The 27,266-nt window shown below is 43.7% G+C and overlaps 1 protein-coding gene across 49 annotated transcripts in view; it reads right to left on the reverse strand.

The window, feature by feature from the left end:
* The window catches only part of LOC110526035 (calcium/calmodulin-dependent protein kinase type II subunit beta), an 87,111-nt gene that overhangs the window by 35,392 nt on the left and 24,453 nt on the right, over positions 1–27,266 (reverse strand). For 22 of the 49 annotated variants that reach the window (XM_036980209.1, XM_036980201.1, XM_036980214.1 and 19 more), the window contains exons 3-14: positions 23,047–23,106; positions 22,755–22,796; positions 22,185–22,239; positions 21,768–21,833; positions 17,816–17,888; positions 5,652–5,754; positions 5,396–5,479; positions 5,025–5,119; positions 3,912–4,034; positions 3,561–3,644; positions 3,041–3,083; positions 1,493–1,585 (exon numbers count right to left, since the gene is read on the reverse strand). In XM_036980209.1, the coding sequence (XP_036836104.1) occupies positions 1,493–1,585; positions 3,041–3,083; positions 3,561–3,644; positions 3,912–4,034; positions 5,025–5,119; positions 5,396–5,479; positions 5,652–5,754; positions 17,816–17,888; positions 21,768–21,833; positions 22,185–22,239; positions 22,755–22,796; positions 23,047–23,106 (921 nt within the window). Of the gene's footprint in view, positions 1–1,492; positions 1,586–3,040; positions 3,084–3,560; positions 3,645–3,911; positions 4,035–5,024; positions 5,120–5,395; positions 5,480–5,651; positions 5,755–9,944; positions 10,018–17,815; positions 17,889–21,767; positions 21,834–22,184; positions 22,240–22,754; positions 22,797–23,046; positions 23,107–27,266 lie in introns of those variants that run through there. The other 27 variants (XM_036980224.1, XM_036980223.1, XM_036980217.1 and 24 more) reach the window with 8 other exon arrangements.

The raw sequence follows: 27,266 nt of genomic DNA on the forward strand, positions 1-27,266 counted from the left end.
ACTTGGTCTTCCAGATCGGTTAAATCGGCACTCCTTCGGCACTCCAGGACCAGGGTTAATTACCCGTGCTGTAGAGGAAGCAAGAAGGCTCCTTACCTTGCCACAAATTACAGAAGCAAGAAGAAAGGAAGGAAAGAGGGGAGGAAGAGATTAAGAGAAAGAAGACAATGGATCATATTGGTTAATGGTCACTTACATTCCTGTAAATAGCAGGTCCTACAGGAAGAAGCCAGGATGGAGGCTGATTTGTAAAAACCATTGCCTGTCTGTCTGTCTGTCTGTCTTGTGCCACTCTGTATATGTCTGTCTGTCTTGTGCCAGTCTGTCTTGTGCCATTCGGTATATGTCTGTCTGTCTTGTGCCTGTCTGTCTGTCTTGTGCCAGTCTGTAAGCATCCCGATGAAGGCATCAAGCCAGAATCATTTTGGTTTTTCATAAGAAGAAACATTTCAGTGAACTTCTATTTGCCTCTAGGGAGGCTAACTGTATCCTGCGGATCCCGAGCGTCTGTCTCTGTCTCTCTAGTGGAGGAGGAGTAGATCTAATGTAGAGAGACAGACAGGTCAGTATGAAGTTGCAATATTTGATCAGTCTTGTGGAGACAGTGGGAAGTGGTGAGGACAGCAAAGCTGATTGCATCAGCTCTATCCCTACGCTATAAACATGATTGACATTCAATTGAATAGTTAGCCAATGCTAGTATTGCTGAACATACAGGACAGTAGCCAACAATGACAATGTACTTAGAAGACTGATGGAATCTTTCCCTACACTAGACTGTGTAGTGGGTATTCTGTAGCATTTTTATTCATCAACTGTGGTGCAATTACACACTCAACTACTGGCAAACTATCATCCTTCTGTTGTTATGTCATACGCAAACTTTGGATTGTTACAGGTATAAAAAAACATTTTTCATGAGAAGCCCCAACCTTGCATCTTTCACTGTGTTAACCACGCGTCATATCCCTGCAACCCCCTGTGTTAGAATGCATGCACCAGTCCAGTGCCCCATGCAGCATTCACCGACAGCACATGGGCCGTTCCATCCTTAAAAATGACAGGGGGGGAAACTTTCCCAGTGTTATTAACAGAGAAACATTGAGGAGAGAGGTAGAGCAGGGGAACAAGGAAGGAAATAGAGCTATTCAATGAAAAGAGGCAAATGAAGATGGGATTGAAGCTGTATGGAATGGTGTGTTAGCAGGAACATGAATGAGAGAGAAAGAGAGATCAGAAAGGGGGAAAAAGGACAGATCTTGTTGGGTCAGGCATGCTCCACTGTGCTGCTATGTGCAGTGAAGGAATGGGGAGATGGAGCAGGAGAGGAGGAATAGCATGTGAGTGGAGAGAAAGAGGCCAGGTGGCCAATGAGGTGTGGCGATGGAAGTGGCATGCTCTGAACGCCCATGCTAGGAGGAAAGGAGAGAGGACGAGAAGAGAAAAGAGGGAGGGAGTGAGGAGGGTAGCACCCCCAGGTGTGCCAGGCTACCTTGTTCCACCAGCCCAGTGGTGGAGCCCGCTGCCGCGGATGCAGCTGCCGCAGCGGCAGTGATACTGATTGGAGCGGTGGAGCGACAGCCGACTGTTTGGTGTCCCACACACACAGTCGCCACAGAGAAAGAGGGGGCAGAATAGTAGAGAGAAGGGAAGAGGAGAGGAGGAGGTTGGAGGGATAGAGGGAAGAGGACAGAGAAGTAAGGAAGAAATGGAGAGAAGGAAACAAATATGGTTCATTAGTCCAAAAGAGAGGCGGGTTAATAGAGCACGCAGAGAAACACAATATTTTCCTGACAGAGAAGACATACATTTTCCAAGTTCTCCCAATGTAGGTTATTTTCCTCTATACTGTACACATCACTGCCACCAACACACTGAAATAAAGCATCAAAGGAGTTCATTGCGAAGTGACTATTAGGAGTGAACACAGCTAGTGATACATCTAACACCATCATCCAATACCCGACTGGAACCGTTCATAAGGGTTAGAAGGAGATGTCAAGGATACTGAAGCCTTTCACTTCTCTTGTCGGCCCCTCTCTCTTTCCATCCCTTCTAACACCCCCTCCCATCTCGCCTCTCATTCTCTCTTTCACATCCTACTCCATCTCTTAAGTCTTCTCCACCCTCTCCCTTATCTACAGGTGTAGGATCTTAATTTGAGCCAGTTTGTTACAGCGGGAAAATAATCCCGCAGCAACAGGAAATGTGAATTATTCATGTGTGCTATACTTAATGAACATTTTTGTAGTGGTTGATGCATTTTTTGGAAGGGAAAATCAATGTTGAAATTACAAACTTCAGAAGCCTTTTTAAACCTCAAATACACTACAAGTTTTACATTTCTCTCCAGCAACAGGGTAATCAAATTAAGATCCTACATATGTATCTCCCCCTTTCTCTCGTCTCTCCTTTTCACTCACATCTCCCTTTCCCTCATCCATCGTTCTCCTCTCCTCTTTCTACCTTATCCATCAACCCGTCTCCCCTTGCTCTCCCTCATCCATCTCTCTGTCTCTCATATCCATCTCTTCTCTGTGATTCATCCCTGGATGACCGAACTCTAATAATGGCTCCTCTTCCTGAGGAAATGAGGGTGTTGGAGTGGGGATGTGGCACACAGGTGTGTGTGTGCGTGCTTGTGTCTGTAGTTGCTTGTGTGTGTGTGGATAAAGCCGGGGGAGGACCTCAGATCATTTTACAATTGAAGTCCTGCTGTTACGATCAGAGTGACTCATGTTCACTGAAGCACCAACCTCCCAGACAGACAGACCGACCGACATGCTGCGTAGCATATGAAAATTAGTTATATACTGTTGAAAATGCACATGTTTGCTACATTTGCTACTGGACTCAACTTCTCATCTCCAAATAGCTGCCACATTGTGTGCATCTCGTCAGTGGCCTTTAACCCCTTGACTTTAGGGAGGGTTAGCTGATCCTGACTCTGTGCCTAAGGGCAACTTCTAGCCAGAGCCCCACACCCTTGCAGGTTCCACACGGAGTAAAGAGTAGGTGTGCGTGTTGACGCAACACTTACCAGAGAAGTTCCGTGAAACCAGCATAGCCGTGAGCACGGCCCCCTGAGAGAGGAGAAGAAGAGAGGAAAGGGTAGAGAAGGAGAAAAGAGGAGAGGTGGTCAAACCAAGACTGCTTTGATTCGACAGAGTCATGTCAACAGGCCACACTTCAGATTATAATATTGTGCAAATCTTTTCCATTCATTTGAGATTTAGGAATATAGCTAGTTTCAAGTTTTAATGACAGTGAGATGCCTTTCTTACATGCTCTAAACCCAACAATGCAGTAATCAATATCAATGCAGCTAAATAGCTACATAACAGGCTATAGCTATAGAACAAGTGTCATGGAATCGTCTTGACTTAAAACGTTTGAGGTCTGAAAACCACTCACAAATGAACTGAAACGGACACAGAAAACGTTTGAGGTCTTAAAACCACTCACAAATGGACTGAAACGGACACAGAAAACGTTTGAGGTCTGAAAACCACTCACAAATGGACTGAAACGGACATAGAAAATCAAAGTCATCCACTGACCTTGAGTTTCCTCCTGGCGTTGAATTTCTTCAGGCACTCCACGGTCTCCTGCCTGTGCATCATGGATGCCACTGTAGAACGTTGCTGTGTGTGAGAGAGACAGAGAGAGAGAGAGAGACAGGGGGATAAAGAGAGATACAGACAGGGAGAGAGAGAGAGAGAGAGAGAGAGAGAGAGAGAGAGAGAGAGAGAGAGAGAGAGAGAGAGAGAAAAGATACAGAGGAAATGTAAGTCACATGAGTCAAAAGTCACAGAGACTTAGTTAAATCTTTGCACCTTTGTGTGTATGTATATGAGTGGGTGTTTATCTCTCCTGGATATATTACAATACATAGTGACATGTGTACTTACGCAGACCCATGGGTGTTTGAGGGCCTCCTGGGCGGTGATCCTCTTGGCAGGGTTGATGGTCAACATCTGGTTAATCAGGTTCTTAGCCTCTGGAGTGACTGTGTCCCACTCTGGGGAGGGAAACTACACACAGGCACACACACAGACATACACAAACACAGACACACACGCGGGCTTGTTCAGGTTCTAGGCTTCTGGACTCTCCATTTGTCTATATAATACTCTATCACTGAAAAGTATTACAGTGGTAATCAATCAAATTCTATCAGCAATGTTTCAAATGTTCCACTGCTCTGAACAGGTCCCAGGTGAGTGCACTCGCTGGCCAATCAATTACATTGAACGATCAATTATATAACTAAGTACCAGGCAGAAGAGAAAGCCAGCAGACACACAGCCAGCGGAATACCCCGGGTAAATATACTGGGTACTCCTCTCTATATAAGACTGTGTTTATAGACGTGGTGTAAAAGTGTACTCTCTCACCATCCTTACTAAGACAATGTATGTCCTGTATAAATAACGCATTTACAAATAAATATGTAACATCGGGATGTGACGGCAAATTGTCTCCAAGCGATCTGGGACAATGTGTCTTTTAAAGATTGGCTTTTGGGGTGCTAAACGTCATCATAGCTCAACGACAATCTCCATGACATTCTTTCCTGAAATGGGACTAATGTGCTCAAGGTACTGTAGGCACTTTCTCGCTCCTCTAAAAATATTAATGAGGTGAAAAAGAAACGGGGGGAGAGAGGCAGAGAGGAGGCGCTGCGGGGAAGGGAGTGGACGACCGAAATAGGGAGAGAGGGTAAAGTAAGTAAGATGAGGTGTACAAAAAAGAGAGGGACAGAAAAAGAGAGAAAGAAAGAGAGAACAGGAGAGCAAACAGAGAGCAGTGTGGCAGTAAGAGTGAGAAAGTAAAGAAGTAGAGGGGAGTGAGGCGAGGAAAAGACAAAAGAAAGAGAGGACATGACGAAAGGAAAGGAGAAAAGGAATAGAGTGAGGGGATGAGGAGAATAGAGAAAATGGAGAGAAGACAAGAGAAGATAGGAGAGGACATCAGGTAGCAATGGAGAGGAGAGCAGGCCTCGTCCAGATCTTGTATCTCACATCGTATGCCCCTGCTTTTATCTGTTGGTACAGTTTGTGCTGGTCCTCGTCCCAGAAGGGAGGGTAGCCCACCAGCAGGATATACAGAATCACCCCTGAGAAAGAGAGACAGAGAGAGCGTGAGAGACAGAGAACGCAAGAGAGAGAGAGCGAGATTAAAAACGAGAGAGTGAAACACACAGATGGAGAAAAACACAGAATCAGCATTTTTTATGAATATTTACTTTGCTTTTGTGTCCAAGCATTTGTGTCTGGGTGTGAAGGTATACATGTGTGTATAATGTCTGTGTGTGCCCAAAATAGTGTGTGTGTGTGTGTGTGTGTGTGTGCGTGCTCATGCACGCGTGTGTGTAAATGTGTGAGATGCTCACCGCAGGCCCAGATGTCCACAGGTTTGCCATATGCCTCCTTTCTCAGAACCTCAGGGGACAGGTATCCCGGTGTGCCAGCAAATCCTGCAGCACGACAATACACACACATACGCACGCACGCACGCACACACGCACGCACAAACACACAAATACAAACAACTCCAAGCTTAGCACATCACGCCTAGTGGGATGAATAAAGGTTGGAAACATGTTGGTGTAGTACAGTCAGAACCACAGATCTAGGGTCAGAACGTACCAAACCAGGCTTGCTGATCCCCCTGTACCTCGATGGCCAGGCCAAAGTCAGCCAGCTTGACGGCAGCATTCTTGCATTTGCTGGCCAGGAGCAGGTTCTCTGGCTAGGGGGAGGAGGGGGAGGAGAGGGGCGCTAAGGTTACTCCTGCTTTGAACTAGAAGAGAAAGGATGAGGGGGAGAGACGGAAGACAGGCAGACATCCAAACACTCTTGTGGTGTTTGCAACAGTGGATGGCCACCCAGTTTATTTACACACATACACAAACAGTAACAGAAAAAACACATAGATGTACCACATGAAAACACACACACCGGAACACCTATAGTTTGCTGTGGTTTAGGGTATATTGGTTTGGGCTGTGGTGTGGGGAGCTGGTGGTGGTGCTGCCCCCCCCCCCCCCCCCTCCCCTCTCTCTCTCTGTCCCAGATAGAGCAGCCTCATTACTCTCTGTCAGAGGGGGACTCTAATAATGGGCTGCTATCCCCACTGGCCCCTTCTCTCTCTCTCTCTCTCTCTGCAGGGCTACTGTGCTGTAGACCTACTGTAGCCTAACACCTAACACACAATAGAAATGTTCCCTTCGTTCCCATTGCTCGGATGTTTGCAGATCTGAAGGGACTGGATAGGTATAAAGGATGACTTCTGGCATATTTACTTCACCTAGATAGTTTGCATGATAGAGCGTGAGGCACTATCTAGCTCAGACACACATTCTCTGTTACTTTCCTCGCAAACACACGCCTGTAGAGAGTGTGTGAGGTATAAACACTGTGTTAACAGTGTCACTGCTGACCCGGCATTGCAGTAGCTCATGTCATTGCAGCCTGTCTTCCTCTTTATGTCTCATTATTACACCCCCTCCCTCCCTCATCCCTCTACCTCTCTAGTTTGGAGCTGTAATAATACTGACTTGTGCATTTTTCTTTTTTCTTTTTTAGCTTTTTTTAACTAGTCAGTTAAGAACAAATTCTTATTTTCAATGACGGCCTGGGAACTGCCTTGTTCAGGGGCAGAACGACAGATTTTTACCTTGTCAGCTCAGGGATTCGAACTTGCAACCTTTCGGTTACTAGTCCAACGCTCTAACCACTTGGCTACCCGCCGCCCCAAATGAGGCAATAACAACAAAACTTGGGCTCTGCGCTGCTCGGAAGCAGAGGAGAGAGAGAGAACAGAAGGAGAGAGAAAGAAAGAAAGACCTCAAAAGAGAGAGAAGGAGGAAGAGTGAAAAAGAGAGTGAAAGCGAGACAGGGAAAGAGATAGAAGAGAGCGAGAGAAAGAGAGCGAGTGAGTGAAGGGAGAGATAGAGAGAAACAGCAAAAAAGAGAGCGAAGGAGTGGGAAGAGAGAGAAAGAGAGTGAGGGCAAGGCAGAACGAATGAGAGAGGAACTGTAATCCTGAGGCGGTTACCTTAGTTGGTGTCATCTCACCCTCAGCCACATCACAGCCTTAACTCCCGTATCTTGCCTCATTTGCACTCACTGTATATAGACTTTTTGTTTTCTTTTGTTCTACTGTATTATTGACTATGTTTTGTTTATTCCATGTGTAACTCTGTGTTGTTGCTTTGTGTCGAATTGCTATGCTTTATCTTGGCCAGGTCGCAGTTGCAAATGAGAACTTGTTCTCAACTAGCCTACCTGGTTAAATAAAGGTGAAATGAAAAACAAATATGATTCAGGGTTTACTCATTTGTATGGAGAAAGTTCAAACTTGCCAACACTGCAAGCACTAGGATAATCCCTGCTATGATTGTGGGTGGATTTCAGATTAACTACAAGCACTAGGATAATCCCTGCTATGATTGTGGGTGGATTTCAGATTAACTACAAGCACTAGGATAATCCCTGCTATGATTGTGGGTGGATTTCAGATTAACTACAAGCACTAGGATAATTCCTGCTATGATTGTGGGTGGATTTCAGATTAACTGTAAGCTTCCAATAAATAGATTTCAATATCCAAACACACAATGTCCAGGCCACGCGCACAAACACACAATGTCCAGGCCACGCGCACAAACACACAATGTCCAGGCCACGCGCACAAACACACAGAAATTCAACACGCGCAGACAGACAGACACGGAGACAGACAAACATCTTTCTCTGCACATCGCATAATAGCAGCCCTCTGCAGCAACACACAGTTCCTTCCCGCCCTCCCTCCTTCCCTCCACACACACACACACACACACACACACACACACACACACACACACACACACACACACACACACACACACACACACACACACACACACACACACACACACACACAATAAAGTGGGTTAGGTGAGGGAATGCGAGTGTGAGAGATTGCGGTGCTGGAGAGCAGTGAGGGCCTGTGTGTGGGTGTTTGGGATGGAACGATTCCCAGCTCTCTCGCTCTCTCTTTCTCTTTCTCCCTCTCTCTTTCTCCATCTTTCCTTTCACAGGAGTAGAGTGGGAGCTGTTTCAACATTCCAGACATGGCTCTATCTGCTCAGATTCCTTCTGAGGGAGTGGAGGAGAGGAGAGGAGAGGAGAGGAGAGGAGAGGAGAGATGCAGCCAGACAGACAGGCCTCCATTTAAATAGCACTCCAATTGTGAAACCAGAGACTGGGTTAAGTCATTTAGCCTAATTTCTCTGTTTTTGGGACTTTAGAAGAAACATATCAACAGAACAGTGTGCCTTCTTTGTAGTTGTGCTTTACTTTTCACACTAATCAGTTATTCATAACTGTTTGGTGGTCCCAATTTGATTTGTTATTTGCTGATTCGCGCTTCCAAGACGGGAGTGTTCTTCTCGCCACTCACGACACTCTCAGAGGTTGTCCTCAGTCATATCACACTATGGCCTACTGGGTGAATTGCCCCAGTACTGCCAGACTGTAACCTGACAGGTGTGGCAGCTAAATAAATAAAATAGCCACAACAGTTCTGATAAACACAACACTACTTGAAGAGGAATGCTGCCACAGCCCGGGGGCCTGGGCATGCCACTGGCATTCGCATAAAAGGGCAATTCCATGGAATCCAAAATGAATTTACATTGGGATGCAGTCGCAACCACAAGTCTCACAAAACCCCAATTTGGATGAGACTGACTTTATGACCAAAATGATCCTCTTTACACCTTGTAGTCAATGTTGACAGTATAACACATGTTTATGACTCAAAAATATGGCGGAAATTGTTCAAAGTAGTCCTTGTGCAAAGAGTTCTATGGTTTATTTAACTTTGCAATCATTGGTTTTTATTTTACATACATTTTTAAGTGAATAATCGGAGTCTCAGCACCACTCTGTTACTGTGGAATTGGCCAGAGACTACAGCGGCAGACTACATCATGCAAAACAAGGTATAGCTATAATAATAATATAATAGTTATAATAACACACAAGCTTGCTCACAGACCCCCAAGCATACCCACAGACATACAGGATAGGACAGAACAGGAAAGGACTGCCCTGACCGCAAGCCAATCACAGTAGACTCAGTAAACGGCAACCGCTTCTGTTGCAGTAGTTTCATCTATAAATACAGTCTCACTGGAAGCTATACAACTCCATTGGAAGCACCATAGAGACAAATCAATTGGACAAAGTGATTGCCATTTAGAAATCTGTAGGCTATTGGGAAACAGAATAACATGGGGCTAATTTTAATACAGCAGCCTAGGCTGAAGAGTAGAGAAACAAACCCTGTTCCAAGAGAGGGCCGACATAGTACAGCATGGCATAGCATAGTTTAGCAAAGCATAGCAGAGCCATCAGTCAGCTAGTGTAACAAGCACACATATTGGCATTCTCCACAGACTAGGAGAGGTGCTGTTTCAACAAGAGGACAGGAAAGAGAGGGTCTGCATTTGGCAAGGGTTAAAGCTGCTGTTTCAACAACAGGAGAGAGATAGGGGAGCAGCATTTGGCAAGACATAACCAGATAGGCCAAAGGTCACAGAACACATGGTGCAGAGAGAGACGGTGCTAAAGTAGGTGAAGAATCTGACCTGAAAACAGGAGACTGACCATGGCCAACTGACTGCTTTTGATTGCTTTTTAATATGCAAACTAATGGGTAGGCCTGACAAGCTACAGCATAACAGAAGAGACAAAATACTTATCTAAAGCTACAATCCAAACAGTGATGCTGGAAAACGTCACTTACACCAACACACAAATAGAGGATAGACACACCTATACACACACTGGACACACACTGAACGGGCAACAATTACACACACGCACACATACACATTGGACACACACAGGAGACAACATACAGGCAGTAAGGTGATACCTGTCACTCACCTTCAGGTCTCGGTGCACCACGCCCATTTGATGGCAGTGTAGCACTGCCTCCAGGATCTGCTGGATGCAATGACTGCATGCAAACACCAGGGGGCGCATGTTAGTCTGAACAGCATTGCTACATTCCCGTGCAAAGGCCAGGGGATGGGGGGGATGGGGATGGGGGGGATGGGGGTGGGGGACTTCTATCACACAGACACACCTTCTTGCGGCCCATGGCCAAGTTAATCGCCCAATGGTTTGGCAATAAGAGTGACCAATAATCTAAAAGATTAGCTACCAATTAGGTGACCAATAATCTAAAATAATTGTATAGATGTGAGCAATATGGTGGTGCCTTGTGGATTGGAGTTCCCACCATATAACTGGTCTTCACCCATCCAATAAATGAAAGATCAATGGTCAACTTTCAAGTAAAAAGGAGAAGTCAACATCAAATGTATGACGATTTCATGAAAAGGTATGAGAATTTATGAACACGGATCCATGTGGGGAGGAGACAGACATATGGTAGGAGGCCAGGTACATGTGTGCATAGACAGGTAGCATTTATATTATCGTGATCCAACACAGGGAGGTGTGCTGCTGCATGCACACGCATGTTGGGTTGGAGGGGCTGTGTGAGAGAGAGGTGTGTGTGTGTGTGTGTGTGTGTGTGTGTGTGTGTGTGTGTGTGTGTGTGTGTGTGTGTGTGTGTGCGTGCGTGCGTGTACATGTGCGTACGCGTGTGTTTTTGGGGGGGAAAGGGAGGGTAAAAAAGGTTCAGTGGTTGGTTGGGTTCTTTGTCTGTCAAGCAAAATGCCAAATAAAAGTAAAAACTACTTAATTCTAATTCTAACTAAGTAAAACGATCTGCAGTGTGTAGTTATTTCAATCTGTCGATGCAATATACTTATCTAGCAGTGACACCTGCAGAAGATGTGTGTTGAAATAGACTGCAGTAAATCATTATTTGTGTCTAAAATATACAGTACATAGAATATTGACTTTTCCGTATGCAGTAAAGAAATCATATACTGTCTATTAGATGTAATGACACCAAGTGAGAGAGAGAGAAAGTGAAAGAGAGAGAGGAGAGAGAAAGAAGAGGAGAAGAAGAGAGCACAAAGAGAGAGAAATATTAGAGCTTAAACAAGGGAGAAATAGAGTTTGAGAAAGAGAGAGAGGGAAGGAAAGAGAGGATAGTATGTGAGTGTCTTGGTGTGAGCGAGCTAGCTGATTGACTCCGGCTTGGACCGGCCTGGAGGTAAAGTTCAGGGCTATATATTACGATCCCTAGTCTTCTCCAAATGAATAAATACTAGCCAGGTCACATCCGCAGGCAGCACAGCGTGTGTGTCAAATAAAATTTTATTGGTCACATACACGTGTTTAGCAGATGTTAATGCGAGTGCAGGGGAGAGGGGTGTGTGTGTCTATGCACATAGACAAAGATATCTACCTACAGTTGAAGTCGGAAGTTTACATACACTTAGGTTGGAGTAATTAAAAGTCGTTTTTCAACCACTCCACAAATGTCTTGTTAACAAACTATAGTTTTGGCAAGTCGGTTAGGACATCTACTTTGTGCATGACACAAGTAATTTTTCCAATAATTGTTTACAGACAGATTATTTCACTGTATCACACTTCCAGTGGGTCAGAAGTGTACATACACTAAGTTGACTGTGCCTTTAAAACCTCTTGAAACTAGGGGGCACTATTTTCATTTTTGTAAAAATAACGTTCCCAAAGTAAACGGGCTATTTTGTCAGGACAAGATGCTAGAATATGCATAGAATTGACAGCTTATGATAGAAAACACTCTAAAGTTTCCAAAACTGTAAAAATATTGTCTGTGAGTATGACAGAACTGATACTGCAGGCGAAAGCCTGAGAAAAATCCAATCAGGAAGTGACTCATGTTTTGAAAGCTCTGCGTTCCGATGCATCCCTACTGAGCAGTGAATGGGCTATCAACCAGATTCCTTTTTCTACGTATTCCCCAAGGTGTCTACAACATTTTGACGTAGTTTCACGCCTTTATGTTGAAGAATGAACGTAAACGACTACATTGCGTAAGTGTCCGGCTGAGGGCTCTCAGAGTAATTCTTGCGTCTTACTGAAAATACAGCTGTCCCGGTTGATATATTATCGAATAGGTATTTGAAAAACACCTTGAGGATTGATTATAAACAACGTTTGCCATGTTTCTGTCGATATTATGGAGCTAATTTGGAATATTTTTCTGCGTTGTCGTGACCGCAATTTCCGGTCAAATTCTCAGCCAAAGGTGAAGAACTAACTGAGTTATTTTGACTACAAAAATAATATTTTTGGAAAAAAGGAACATTTGCTATCTAATTGGGAGTCTCGTGAGTGAAAACATCCGAAGCTCATCAAAGGTAAACTATTTAATTTGATTGCTTTTCTGATTTTCGTGACCAGGTTCGCTGCTACTAGCTAGGCATAATGCTATGCTAGGCTATCGATAAACTTACACAAATTGCTTGTCTTGCTTTGGCTGTAAAGCATAATTTCAAAATCTGAGATGACAGGGTGATTAACAAAAGGCTAGGCTGTGTTTCAATATATTTCACTTGTGATTTCATGAATATGAATATTTTCTAGTAATATTTTATGTCTGTTGAATTATGCTAATTAGTGTCAGTTGATTACAATTCTCCCGGATCCGGGAGAGGGAGTTCCAAACAGCTTGGAAAATTCCAGAAAATTATGTCATGGCTTTAAAACCTTCTGATAATTTGAGTCAATTGGAGGTGTAGGCCTTGTATTTCAAGCCCTACCTTCAAACTCAGTGCCTCTTTGCTTGATATCATGGGAAAATCTAAATAAATCAGCCAAGACCTCAAAAAAACAATTGTAGACCTCGACAAGTCTGGTCCATCATTGGGAGCAATTTACAAACACCTGAAAGTACCACGTTCATCTGTACAAACATTACTACGCAAGTTTAAACACCATGTGACCACGCAGCCATCACACTGTGTTCTGTCTCCTAGAAATGATTGTACTTTGGTGCAAAAAGTGCAAATCAATCCCAGAACAACAGCAAAGGACTTTGTGAAGATGCTCGAGGAAACAGGTACAAAAGTATCTTTATCCACAGTAAAAATAGTTCTATATCGACATAACCTGAAAGGCCGCTCAGCAAGGAAGAAGCCACTGCTCCAAAACCGCCATAAAAAAAGCCAGACTACGGTTTGCAACTGCATATGGGGACAAAGATCATACTTTTTGGAGAAATGTCCTCTGGTCTGATGAAACTGATGAACTGATGAACAGTTTGGCCATAATGACCATCATCATCATCATCACCATCATCATTATGTTTGGAGGAAAAAGGGGGAGGCTTGCAAGCCAAAGAACACCATCCCAACCATGAAGCACGAGGGTGGCAGCATCATGTTCTGGGGGTGCTTTGCTGCAGGAGGGACTGGTGCACTTCACAAAATAGATGGCTTCATGAGGAACGGAAATTATGTGGATATATTGAGGCAACATCTCAAGACATCAGTCAGGAAGTTAAAGCTTGGTCGCAAATGGGTTTTCCAAATGGACAATGACCCAATTCTTCCAAAGTTGTGGCAAAATGGCTTAAGGACAACAAAGTCAAGGTATTGGAGTGGCCATCACAAAGCCCTGACCTCAATCCTAAAGAAAATTTGTTGGCAGAACTGAAAAGCTGGTGCGAGCAAGGTGGCCTACAAACCTGACTCGGTTACACCAGCTCTGTCAGGAGGAATGGGCCAAAATTCACCCAACTTATTGTCGGAAGCTTGTGGAAGGCTACCCGAAACGTTTGACAATTAAACAATTTAAAGGCAATGCTACCAAATACTAATTGAGTGTATGTTCACTTCTGACCCACTGGGAATGTGATGAAAGAAATAAAAGCTGAAATAAATCACTCTCTCTACTATTACTCTGACATTTCACATTCATAAAATAAAGTGGTGATCCTAACTGACCTAAGACGGGGAATTTTTACTAGGATTAAATGTCAGGAATTGTGAAAAACTGAGTTTAAATGTATTTGGCTAAGGTGTATGTAAACTTCCGACTTCAACTGTACATCTCTGTCTCACTCCAAGACAATATATTTGACGTTATATATGACACTGTAGAGTACAGTATATAACATATGAATACAGTAATTAACATCCTCCACATACAACACCATCCTGCCAGTCACATTCTGTTAAAAGTCCCCTGAGCACACACATCGCTTGGTCGCTCGTCTTTTCAGTTCGCTGCAGCTAGCGACTGGAACGAGCTGCAACAAACACTCAAACTAGACAGTTTTATCTCAATCTCTTCATTCAAAGACTCAATCATGGACACTCTTACTGACAGTTGTGGCTGCTTTGCGTGATATATTGTTGTCTCTACCTTCTTGCCCTTTGTGCTGTTGTCCGTGCCCAATAATGTTTGTACCATGTTTTGTGCTGTTACCATGTTGTGTTGCTACATGTTGTTGTCATGTTGTGTTTTTACCATGCTGTTTTGTCGTGTGTTGCTGCCTTGCTATGTTGTTGTCTTCGGTCTATCTTTATGTGTGCTGTGTTGTCTCTCTTGTCGTGATGTGTGTTTTGTCCTAATATATATATATATATATTTTTTTTTTATCCACCCCCCGTCCCCGCAGGAGGCCTTTTGCCTTTTGGTAGGCCGTCATTGTAAATAAGAATTTGTTCGTCATTATCATTTATAAACGCTGCGTATGCACAAAATATGTGCCAAAACATGCGTGTGCCAGTTTTCATGCAAAAGTTGGCATTTATAAAAACTGAACTTGACGTGAGAATGTGCTTATCCTCCCGAAAACTTCAGACCATGCGTACGCACAGTTTCTACTGGTTGAAATATTGCATTGCAAGAAGGCAAAAGTAGCCTAGTAGTAGCCTTGTGCAAATGGGAAATACAGTGCCTTGCGAAAGTATTCGGCCCCCTTGAACTTTGCTACCTTTTGCCACATTTCAGGCTTCAAACATAAGATATAAAACTGTATTTTTTTGTGAAGAATCAACAACAAGTGGGACACAATCATGAAGTGGAATGACATTTATTGGATATTTCAAACTTTTTTAACAAATCAAAAACTGAAGCCCCCTTAAGTTAATACTTTGTAGTGCCACCTTTTGCAGCGATTACAGCTGTAAGTCGCTTGGGGTATGTCTCTATCAGTTTTGCACATCGAGAGACTGACATTTTTTGCCATTCCTCCTTGCAAAACAGCTCGAGCTCAGTGAGGTTGGATGGAGAGCATTTGTGAACAGCAGTTTTCAGTTCTTTCCACAGATTCTCGATTGGATTCAGGTCTGGACTTTGACTTGGCCATTCTAACACCTGGATATGTTTATTTTTGAACCATTCCATTGTAGATTTTGCTTTATGTTTTGGATCATTGTCTTGTTGGAAGACAAATCTCCGTCCCAGTCTCAGGTCTTTTGCAGACTCCATCAGGTTTTCTTCCAGAATGGTCCTGTATTTGGCTCTATCCATCTTCCCATCAATTTTAACCATCTTCCCTGTCCCTGCTGAAGAAAAGCAGGCCCAAACCATGATGCTGCCACCACCATGTTTGACAGTGGTGATGGTGTGTTCAGGATGATGAGCTGTGTTGCTTTTACGCCAAAAAGTTTGTTGCCAAAAAGTTCAATTTTGGTTTCATCTGACCAGAGCACCTTGTTCCACATGTTTGGTGTGTTTCCCAGGTGGCTTGTGGCAAACTTTAAACAACACTTTTTATGGATATCTTTAAGAAATGGCTTTCTTCTTGCCACTCTTCCATAAAGGCCAGATTTGTGCAATATACGACTGATTGTTGTCCTATGGACAGAGTCTCCCACCTCAGCTGTAGATCTCTGCAGTTCATCCAGAGTGATCATGGGCCTCTTGGCTGCATCTCTGATCAGTCTTCTCCTTGTATGAGCTGAAAGTTTAGAGGGACGGCCAGGTCCTGGTAGATTTGCAGTGGTCTGATACTCCTTCCATTTCAATATTATCGCTTGCACAGTGCTCCTTGGGATGTTTAAAGCTTGGGAAATCTTTTCGTATCCAAATCCGGCTTTAAACTTCTTCACAACAGTATCTCGGACCTACCCGGTGTGTTCCTTGTTCTTCATGATGCTCTCTGCGCTTTTAACGGACCTCTGAGACTATCACAATGCAGGTGCATTTATACGGAGACTTGATTACACACAGGTGGATTGTATTTATCATCATTAGTCATTTAGGTCAACATTGAATCATTCAGAGATCCTCACTGAACTTCTGGAGAGAGTTTGCTGCACTGAAAGTAAAGGGGCTGAATAATTTTGCACGCCCAATTTTTCAGTTTTTGATTTGTTAAAAAAGTTTGAAATATCCAATAAATGTCGTTCCACTTCATGATTGTGTCCCACTTGTTGTTGATTCTTCACAAAAAAATACAGTTTTATATCTTTATGTTTGAAGCCTGAAATGTGGCAAAAGGTCGCAAAGTTCAAGGGGGCCGAATACTTTCGCAAGGCACTGTATATGTTGACACTCTTATTCATGCAAAAAAAAAAAACTATGGCTAAATATAATAAGATGTAATCATTTGCCATTAGTCAGAAGAGCAGACATCTATTTATTTTATCTTTGCATTGGAAAATAATTCTAAATAGTCATCTATTTCCTATTATTTATTTCATTTCCATGATCATGGAATAAATTCCTCACCTTTTCTGACTGTGATATGGTTTCATACTTGTGAAATAGCCTACCAGGCCTACAACAAGTTAGGTTTCCATTAGTCTCTCATTTAATTGGACCCACTTCGCAGAAGTAAATAGATGAGATATTTCAAGTATTTTGTTCTATGCGATCCGATCCCGAAGCGCAGTTTAACAGTTTTCCATTGACGTTTGTAGGCTCTCTCTGAATATTTCTCGAGTAGACAATGTTTCATTTGTAAACCTAATACATATATCATAACCAGTGCAGAATAACTTATTACAACAGATTTCCACGCGCATCTGTCATTTAATTGGGCCTATTGATAAGCTATAACCATTTCAAGTCAATGCTCCATCTATTAGAAAGTGAGCACAGTTTATAACACAGTAGAATTTAACAGGTGAACAGACAGTTGATAATTTGCATTGAAGTGTGTAGACTACTGTAGTATAAAAAAAAATCAGAGTAGACAATGTTTCAGATTTCCCGGGCAGTGCAGCATATTTAGGTTAGGTTCAAAGTAAACACAAAACATTATTGAATTCAAACAATCTGTTTACAGGTCCACAATATTCTTTGTCTTTCGGAAGCATTTCGGATTACAACAAATGTCACAGCAAAATAAAACATTCTGCCAACAAGATATATGATCAAGTTCACCATTGATATTTCTTTTAGATAATTCCAATACGTCCAAAGTATACAGCAAACGAAGGCATTATTGTCACCATAAAAGGTGAAAGACGGCTGTTTTTCAGGCGGTGCCATTTGGGACGCATCCTTGGGAGTGAGACACGCTCGCTGAAGCCTGAGAAGCTGGGCAAGTGCACTGGTGGGGGTCCCGGGTTGAGGAGGTTGGAGGGGGGAGAGGGATGAGGGGTCAAAGATTTAGGGAGGAGGATGGAGGGCGAAGTCAGACAGTCAGTGCAACAAGAGCAACATAGAAAGGCAAATGCAGGAACCTCAGAATAAAATAAACAAGCACATCGAGACGCAGCAGAGCAACAGACAGACTGATAGACTGAACGACTGACAGAAAAACACACGAACAGACAGGGAGACTGAGATGGAGGGGGCGAGGGTGCAGGCAGAGGTGCAGGGGGTGGAGATGTCGGGCAGAGGAAGGGGGAGGAAGAGGAGTGCAGCTGGTCTCTACACATACTGACCTTCAGGTCCCTGTGCACTATGTCATGTTGGTGAATGTGATGAACACTGTCTAGAATCTGAGTGATACAGTGACTGTGAAGACAAAACAGAGAGGAGGAGAGGGAGAGATGGAGGGAGGCAAGGTGGAAGAAGAGAGGATGGGATGGTGGAGGAGAAACGTGGACAGGTGAAAAATATTGGCAGGTGAACATGATTTTGAAAAGCAAGAAAAACAGTGAGATGGACAGAATATTGAAGAGTGAAAAAAGAATACACATTTGATGGATAGAACAGAGAAATGGAGTAGGAGAGATGGCAGATATGTTGGAGTCAGAAGGGTAGAGGAAGAGTAGGCAGGGCAGGTGGAGATGGAGAGAGATAGGAAGAGGAGAGGGGAGATGGAGAGAGATGGGAGGAGGAGATGAAGTGGATGAATGCAGTGAGGGGTGAGGAGACAAAACCATTTTCAACATGATGAGACACAAGACTACCAACAACAGCACAGCCAGATGTGCTCACAACATAGAGAAAGAGAAGAGAGGGAGGAGAGAGAACGGGAGGAGAGCAGCGAGAAAAGGAGGGAATAAGAGATGATAGAGGGCAAGAGAGGAGGGAGAGAGTAGGGAGAGATAGGGAGAGTAAGAGACTGACATGAGAAAGTGAACAAGGCAGAGAACAGAAAATGAGAAAGAGAGAGATAGAGGAGAGCAGTGGATTGATGTGTAACTGCGCAGTGAAGGGGTTAATGTGCCTTTACCACTCGTGTGTGTGTGTGTGTGTGTGTGTGTGTGTGTGTGTGTGTGTGTGTGTGTGTGTGTAGTGAAGGAGTTAAATGTGCAGGATATAATGTGACTAATAGCAGAACAGGAAGACAGCCTGCAGGATGGATACTGAGTGGGAGGACACACACACACACACACACACACACACACACACACACACACACACACACACACACACACACACACACACACACACTCACACTCACACTCACACTCACACACACACTCACACACACACTCACACACACACACACACAGAGACGCATAAGTGGACATGGCAAGCACTTAAGTACTTAAGTTAAAATAAAGTACTACTTAATTCGTTTTTGGAGGTGTCTGTACCAATATACCAAGGCTAAGGGCTGGTCTTTGTCACGACGCAACGTGGATTGTCTGGATACAGCCCTTAGCCGTGGTATATTGGCCATTTAATCACAAACCCCCAAGGTGCCTTATTGCTATGATAAACTATTACCAACGTAATTAGAGCAGTAAAAATAAACGTTTTGTCATACCCGTGGTATACGGTCTGATATACCATGGCTATCAGCCAAATCAGCATTGAGGGCTTGAGCCACCCCGTTTATAAAGTAGTTTATACCAGGGGATTTCAAAATGTTCTTGCACAGGAACAAACAGGCGACCCAGGAACCCCCATCATGTTAGCGACCCCCCAATTCATGTGAAGAGGAAGTGTAAACTCTAACTTGGTCTATTAGCTAGAAAGGTATCCTGGCAGCGTAAATAACACGTTGCTGTTGTAAAGCAGATTCTCCCTGACAGTCTAGCTTTTATTTGATTGATGATTCTCAAACATGGTATAAAAATAAAATATATATAATACCAGTCAATCGTTTGGACACACCTACTCATTCAAGAGTTTTTCTTTATTTCTACTATTTTCTACATTGTAGAATGCCAAGAGTGTGCAAAGCTGTCATCAAGGCAAACGGTGGCTACTTTGAAGAATCTCAAATATGAAATATATTTAGATTTGTTTAACACTTTTTTGGTTACTATATGACTCCATATGTGACCCGTTTCAGGAAACTAGGCATACAGTGGGGCAAAAAAAGTATTTAGTCAGCCATTGTGCATGTTCTCCCACTTAAAAAGATGAGAGAGGCCTGTAATTTTCATCATAGATACACTTCAACTATGGCTCCGCAGATTTTGCAACCCTAGAGTGGAATAATGCTCTGTTATGGATCAGCTCAGTGAGTTTATTGGAGACGGAGATGGTTATTAGATAGGACGTAAGGGGACATTTAAGTGCTTTTTAATCCGTGAGTAGAGGGGAATTTTCTGATTACATTCCGTGCCCATTTGACTCTCTCTTTCCCTCTCTCCCTCCCATGGACTTCTCTGTTTACTAGGTCCTATGGAGGACAGAGAAACCCCAGTCACACTCTTCACACTGCCCATATATGTTTTATTTTGGGTGAATTCATATTCATTGAGCTAACAACGTCGAAAACATTTAGCTTCTGTCTAATGCCAGAAAACAATTCATGTCCTGTTTTGTGTTCTGCCATGGCAACTCCAGTACATGACAGAAAAAATATATCTACAATTTTAAGCTATACATTTTTTTTGTGTGTGACTAATTATGTCAGTTAATTAAAAGGCCCAGTTATTGCTGGTCTCCTAGGAAACAGGGGGCAAGGCTGACCTGGATGACTGACACACACACCTACTCTCATCATCTCCATATTCACACATTGACATTCAGTGCATAGACAGATGCACACTTGTCTCTACACATACTTTGTTTCACACACACCCCAACTTTCACACACAGGTCCAAACACACACACACTCTCCCTTACCAATTCACACACTAACCAATGTGTGTGATGTGACTCCTCCAAAAAGCCATTGTGTGTGGGTTGTAATATCAGGAGTGAAAGACTGGCAGAATACACTCACTAGAGATAAGGCAGTGACCATGCCCCACCCTGCCCTGTGGTGTGTTTGTTTGTATATGTGTGCTAGAGTACTGCTCTGATAAGGTAGCTGTAGAGGTAGCCACACTGCATCAGTGAAAGGAAGAGAGAGATGACAGAAAATGAGAGAATGTGGGACAGGGGGAGAGAAAATGAGTGACAGAAAGTGAAAGAGAACGAGAAAGAGAACGAGAAAGAGAACGAGAGAGAGAGAGAGAGAGAGAGAGAGAGAGAGAGATAGAGAGAGAGAGAGAGAGAGAGAGAGAGAGAGAGAGAGAGGAGGATAAAGAAAGCAGAGAGAGAGAGGGATAGAGAGGAGGATAAAGGAAGCACAGAGAGAGGCTGCAGAAGGACAGGGTGTGTATAGCTTCACTGTTCTAATATCCGTCTCCAGATCAGTGCTTATAGCTCATATCTGACTGGACTAGACACTATGGCTACTGAGACACAGATGGGGTCAATCTCAATACTCTCCACTGGCTTCCTTCCCTTGGTCCGATGTCCTTATTATCGCATATCTCAAAGAGCTAGATATCTGACAGCGATGACATCCCACTTCTCTTTCCCAGAGCCTTTGATAATAGTGCTTCTCTTGCACCTTATCAAACCAAGTCAGACCTGAGAATAGGAAGCTGCTTCAAAGTACTGACAAAGACAGTACAGTTTGAAGATAGGCAGAAAAACTGCCTCTCAAATCCCTGATCACACTTGTAGGCGATGTCATGGCAACGTTAGCTAGCTAAACTCATGTGCAGAAACCCGTCACCGGGTCTAACGGTCGTGGTCGTGTTGCCCCAAACTGAGCATGTGCAAGCCGTTAAATCAAAGACACTCCTTTGATATAAAACTTGTTAAAAAGAAAAACGAGAAAATTAACAACTATGTACGGATTTTTTACTTCTCCCATTGACTTGCCAAACCTCAAACCCTGGTCTAGTCTGCAGTCTACTTCGCAAGCGGCCCCAGAAGTCTCGCGATGTTGCGCCTCTGGTTTTCGAAAAAACACTGGTGTATTGAGATTCAGGGTGTGGACAAAAAACAAGGCAGAAGAGGATGGAAGAAGCAAAAGGAGAGTGGGATAGTGAAAGGAGAACAAGAAAGGGAGATGGAGTGAGAAAGCGATAGAGAAAGAAAGAGAGAGAAAGAGGGAGAGAAACTGAGAAAAAGAGAGAGCGAGAGCAGAAGAAGGAAAAAAGGAAGAGAGGGAAAGAGAGAGAGACATGTACTGTATGTGCCAGTCTTACCTGGCATCAGCCTCACTGTAGTACTCTCTGGCTACGATGTCCTCGAACAGCTCCCCTCCAGTCACCCTGTCAACAAATCAGAGACAAGCTCATTAACCAATCACAGCAGCTCATCAGCATTCCGCTCAGTCAGGTCTGAAGCACCTCTCGCTCCGGCTTGCTACACCAGGACTCCCGTTACCCTCGGCAACCCTACTCTCTCTCATCCTCTCATCCTCAGTGCCAGCTGTTACCATGGAAACTAGAACTAGTACTGTTAACCGGCAGAATCTCATGGGAGAGAGCGAGGGAGGGTATAAGAGAGGAGAGTAGTGTAAAAGAGTAGGGGGATTTTAGTGAGTGGATAGACAAATGACAGAGGTGTAAAGAGGTAAAACATTTGTAAAAAAGGAGAGGAGAGAGAGAGAGAGAACTTACAAGTCAAATAGGAGATAGTGGAAGCCTTCCTCTGATATACTGTCATGAAGACGAACTGAAAGAGAGAGAGAGAAAGAGAGGGAGAACTAAGCCATGGAGGGGTCAAATGAAATCTGTATACATTCACATTTGGTCATTTAACAGACACTCTTATCCAGAGCATCAATCAGCAATCGGTGCAGTCAACCAAAATAGCTAAGACAACCACATATCAAGATCGTTGCAAGTAAAACCTTTTTCCAAATAGCTCTCTGATTTCAAACACATCATGGCATTTGGATTAAAGTGTACAGTATAAGGCTCAATGAAACAGTTGAAGAGTGCTTCTTTGATACTAAAGTAGCTGTCCGAGAGCTGTACGTTCATGTGAAAACAGGGGGATAAAGAATGACTTGGAACAAGCAACAAGAAGAAGTGCGAACAATCAGGTAGTGCGAACACTGCAAAAGCATTAGGGGGCAAAAAACTCCCCAAAAAATGTCAACTCAAGGCACTCTCACGTTAAAAAGCCTTTTATTCATACTTGGCCAGTAATAATGCATGGCAACGGAAGGATAAATCAAAACGCACCGAGGCCAGACCCAGGAACCTGAGCCTTCCGTCGCCATGGTACTGAATGTGGAATAGTCAAACAAGACGCAGATATCAAAACTTTGTGCCGGCTTAGAGATTCATATAGACTCATTATAGATGATAGATCGTTGAATCAGCAAACTTTATATTGCAGAATATATGTATACATGTATGTATATAGATATATATTGAAGATTGATAAATGGCAGATTGAAGCAGCATATTGCAGCATACTGTGTAGGTAGGTGGACAGTGCTTTGGTGCGTTGGTTAGTTACAGAAAGACTCACCGATGTTGGAGTGCTTGAGCAGGCGACAAATACGGGCCTCTCTCTCTAGCTTCTGGTGATCTGAGGAGGAAATAACAAACACTTACACACACAGGCCTGAATACTGTAACAGATGCAATATATACTTATATACGTTGACGGCACTTTATTTTGGTGTAATACAAAAATGCACATAAGTGTAACAGAACAAATGGATACAACTTGTGTGTCAGCATCTCCTTAGTACAGCGCCACTGGCTGCTTGGACGAGGGATGTACACAGGCCTAAAAGCATTTCTGACACAGTGGAGTTGACAAAATGTAGACTGCCTAGTGACTGACTAACTGCCATGGAATGCAAGTTGGAGATTATCATAAAAGTTACATAAGCTTGTACTAGGGTTTGGCGGTAAACAGATGTTCAAATCGTCATACCGTTTCTGTACCATTCCGGGGTATACAGTATTACCGGACCTGCACCCCACAAATTTTTGGGGCAACGGGGATCTTGATCCAGGAGGGGATTGAATGTCTCTAGTCTGGGTACCAGTCTTTTTAGCTAACATTCCACTCCTTGCCACTCCATGTCATTGCCAAAGAAACTGGCTTTTCGGCAATCTCAACGTTCAATATGCAGATGGGTTTATGGCGGAGTTGCTCATTGGTTGTTGGAAATAACATTCATATTTTCCATGACAACATCATGAGCCTCGAAAATATAATTATAACAAAGTTAAAAATAAACATTTAGCTGTTACGTAAGCAAGAGAATTTAGACATGAGCTAGCACATTTTGACAGATTGGTTTCCTCTGGACAAACAAAAAATGGATGCCAACATGTTCTGTGGAGAAAAAAAAAGTGATATAGTTTCAATTAGGTGATAATACCCGAGAAATCGATGTTTGTTGGACATATTGGCACGGATGTTGTTAGGCGCGGAAAAATGTGCCAACATACTGTATCCTCTAAACACCGGCTTCGAGAGCATTAACACTTTTATACAATGGGTTATCAACATATTCATATAATGATTTATGAAAAAATTATTTATTCATACGATTTCATCCTTACACAAGAAATAGTCCCAACACAAATCTAGGGTTGCTACCCAAGCCGGCTTGTTGTTGGTTCTATCAGTTCGGTTGCCAGAAACGCAACCCATTTGTTAAGTCTTTTTGTTCTATATCTATGGAGTGGATCCAGTCGTTCGTTCTAAATGTTCTATTGCCATACTGGCTGGCAACGTTCTTATTCCTTGCTTGCTAGATAGCCAACTACGGCTAACCTACAGTTACTTCAAAGAGTACAGCCAGAACAACAACAAAGTAGCTGCATTTGCATTTATTTAAGCTGTTTTCAAGTGACATTTAACAATGAGCTAATGACGCACAATTTTACCTGGCATAGAAAATGCTCTCTCGTCAGGACACTATTGTTCAGAGGAGCTAGCCAACAGCACAGCTAGCTAACACGATCACTTCAAATGGAAGCTGGAAATACTGCAAACCAGCTGCAATTTGTTTCGTTTGACCTGTTTTCTATTGATTTCTATATATCCATAAAGATTATGCTGATTTTGACTGGCTGAGAAAAGCTGCATGCCTGCCAGTATGGCTCATCCTGACTCCCGACACGTTCATTACTATGCGACAGCTGGAGATTGAATTTGTATATTGAAGCAATGTTGCAAATGTTTGAGGGACAGACAGCAAGGTCGACACGAATCTCCGCTGTTGAAAACTAAATGTTAGTCTAAAAGGAATCTGAGATCATGTGTATAAATTGTCTGTCTGAGCTGATAAAACAGTGGATTGCACAGTCAGACGGAACAAAGTAAATGGGCATTTTAATGTCACAGATTAAGCCGGTGGCAATATGTGGAATAGACACCAATCAGCATTCAGGATTAGACCCACCCATTGTATAATATTTGGATAGTCATTTTGATTGGAGGATAGCTGTGAGGGTTATCGAATCAGGATCAACTCCTCTGTTCTCCTGAGGCCACTAATGATAGAATGTTCATACTTGAAGATGACAGAAAGGCCAGTGTCTTTGGCAATTACAAGGAATGGAATGTTAGCTAAAGAGACTCAGGCTCTCTGCTGTAACGAAGAAGCTTGATCTTCACATTTGTTTATTTAACCATTATTTAACCAAGCCAGTTATGAACAAATTCTTATTTACACCGGCCAAACCATAATCCGGACGACACTGGGCCAATTGTGCACTGCCCTATGGGACTCCCAGTCACGACACGGTGTGATACAGCCCGGGATTGAACCAGGGTCTGTAGTGATGCCTCTAGCACAGAGATGCAGTGCCTTAGACCGCTGCTCCACTCAAGAGCCCATAAATCTAGCCAGTTACCTAACAAGTTAGCAAACCAAATGCAAAGCTGGAGCCCTGAGCTGAATATAATTTATTTGACACATCTTACATTTTTATAGTTATACTTAAGCAGTGACATAGCATGCACCCTGATTCAGTATGTTGGCAGCAGTCACTCATTGTTAGTGATGGCTGTTTACAGTCTGATGGCCTTGAGATAGAATCTGTTTTTCAGTCTCCCAGCCTTGATGCACCTGTACTGACCTCGCCTTCTGGATGATAGCGGGGTGAACAGGCAGTGGTTGTTGTGGTTGTTGTCCTTGATGATCTTTTTGGCCTTCCTGTGACATCGGCTGGTGTAGGTGTCCTAGAGGGCAGGTAGTTTGCCCCCGGTGATGCATTGTGCAGACCTCACTACCCCCTGGAGAGCCTTACGGTTGTGGGCGGAGCAGTTGCCGTACCAGGCGGTGAAACAGCCCGACAGGATGCTCTCGATTGTGCATCTGTAAAAGTGTTTTCGGTGACAAGCCAAATTTCTTCAGTCTCTTGAGGTCGCTGTTGCGCCTTTTCACCACACTGTCTGTGTGGGTGGACCATTTCACTTTGTCCATGATGTGTACGCCAAGGAACTTTAAACTTTCCACCTTCTCCACTACTGTCCCGTCGATGTGGATAAGGGGGTGATCCCTCTGCTGTTTCCTAAAGTCCACGATCATCTCTTTTGTTTTGTTGACATTGAGTGTGAGGTTATTTTTCTGACACCACACTCAGAGGGACCTCACCTCCTCCCTGTAGGCCGTCTCGTCATTGTTGGTAATCAAGCCTACCACTGTAGTGTCGTCTGCAAACTTGATGATTGAGTTGGAGGAGTGCATGACCACGCAGTCATGGGTAAACAGGGAGTACAGAAGAGGGCTGAGAATGCACCCTTGTGGGGCCCCAGTGTTGAGGATCAGCGGGTTGGAGTTGTTTCCCTCACCACCTGGAGGGCGGCCCATCAGAAAGTCCAGGACCCAGTTGCACAGGGCGGGGTCGAGACCCAGGGTCTCAAGCTTAATGACGAGTTTGGAGGGTACTATGGTGTTAAATGCTGAGCTGTAATCGATGAACAGCATTCTTACATAGGTATTCCTCTTGTCCAAATGGGTTAGGGGAGTGTGCAGTGTGATAGCGATTACATCGTCTGTGGACCTATTGGGGCGGTAAGCGAATTGGAGTGGGTCTAGGGTGTCAGGTAGGGCGGAGGTGATATGATCCTTGACTAGTCTCTCAAAGCACTTCATGATGACGGAAGTGAGTGCTACGGGGCGGGGCGATAGTCGTTTAGCTCAGTTACCTTTCTTGGGAACAGGAACAATGGTGGCCCTCTTGAAACATGTGGGAACAGCAGACTGGGATAGGGATTGATTGAATATGTCCGTAGACACACCAGCCAGCTGGTCTGCGCATGCTCTGAGGACTTGTCTAGGGATGCCGTCTGGGCCTGCAGCCTTGCGAGGGTTAACACATTTAAATGTTTTACTCAAGTTGGCTGCAGTGAAGGAGAGCCCGCAGTTTTTGGTAGCGGACTGTGTCAGTGGCAATGTATTGTCCTCAAAGCGAGCAAAGAAGTTGTTTAGTTTGTCTGGGAGCAAGATGCCAGTGTCCACGACGGGGCTGGTTTTCTTTTTGTAATCTGTGATTGACTATAGACCCTGCCACATACGTCTTGTGTCTGAGCCGTTGAATTGTGACTCTACTTTGTCTCTATACTGACGCTTAGCTTGTTTGATTGCCTTGCGGAGCGAATAGCTACACTTTGTATTCGGTCATGTTTCCGGTCGCCTTGCCATGATTAAAAGCGGTGGTTCAGATTGGTCGGACCAGCGTTGAACAGACCTGAGTACGGGCATTTCCTGTTTTAGTTTC

This window comes from Oncorhynchus mykiss, chromosome 6 (genome assembly GCF_013265735.2).
Source record: "Oncorhynchus mykiss isolate Arlee chromosome 6, USDA_OmykA_1.1, whole genome shotgun sequence".
NCBI classification, from domain to species: Eukaryota; Metazoa; Chordata; class Actinopteri; order Salmoniformes; family Salmonidae; genus Oncorhynchus; species Oncorhynchus mykiss.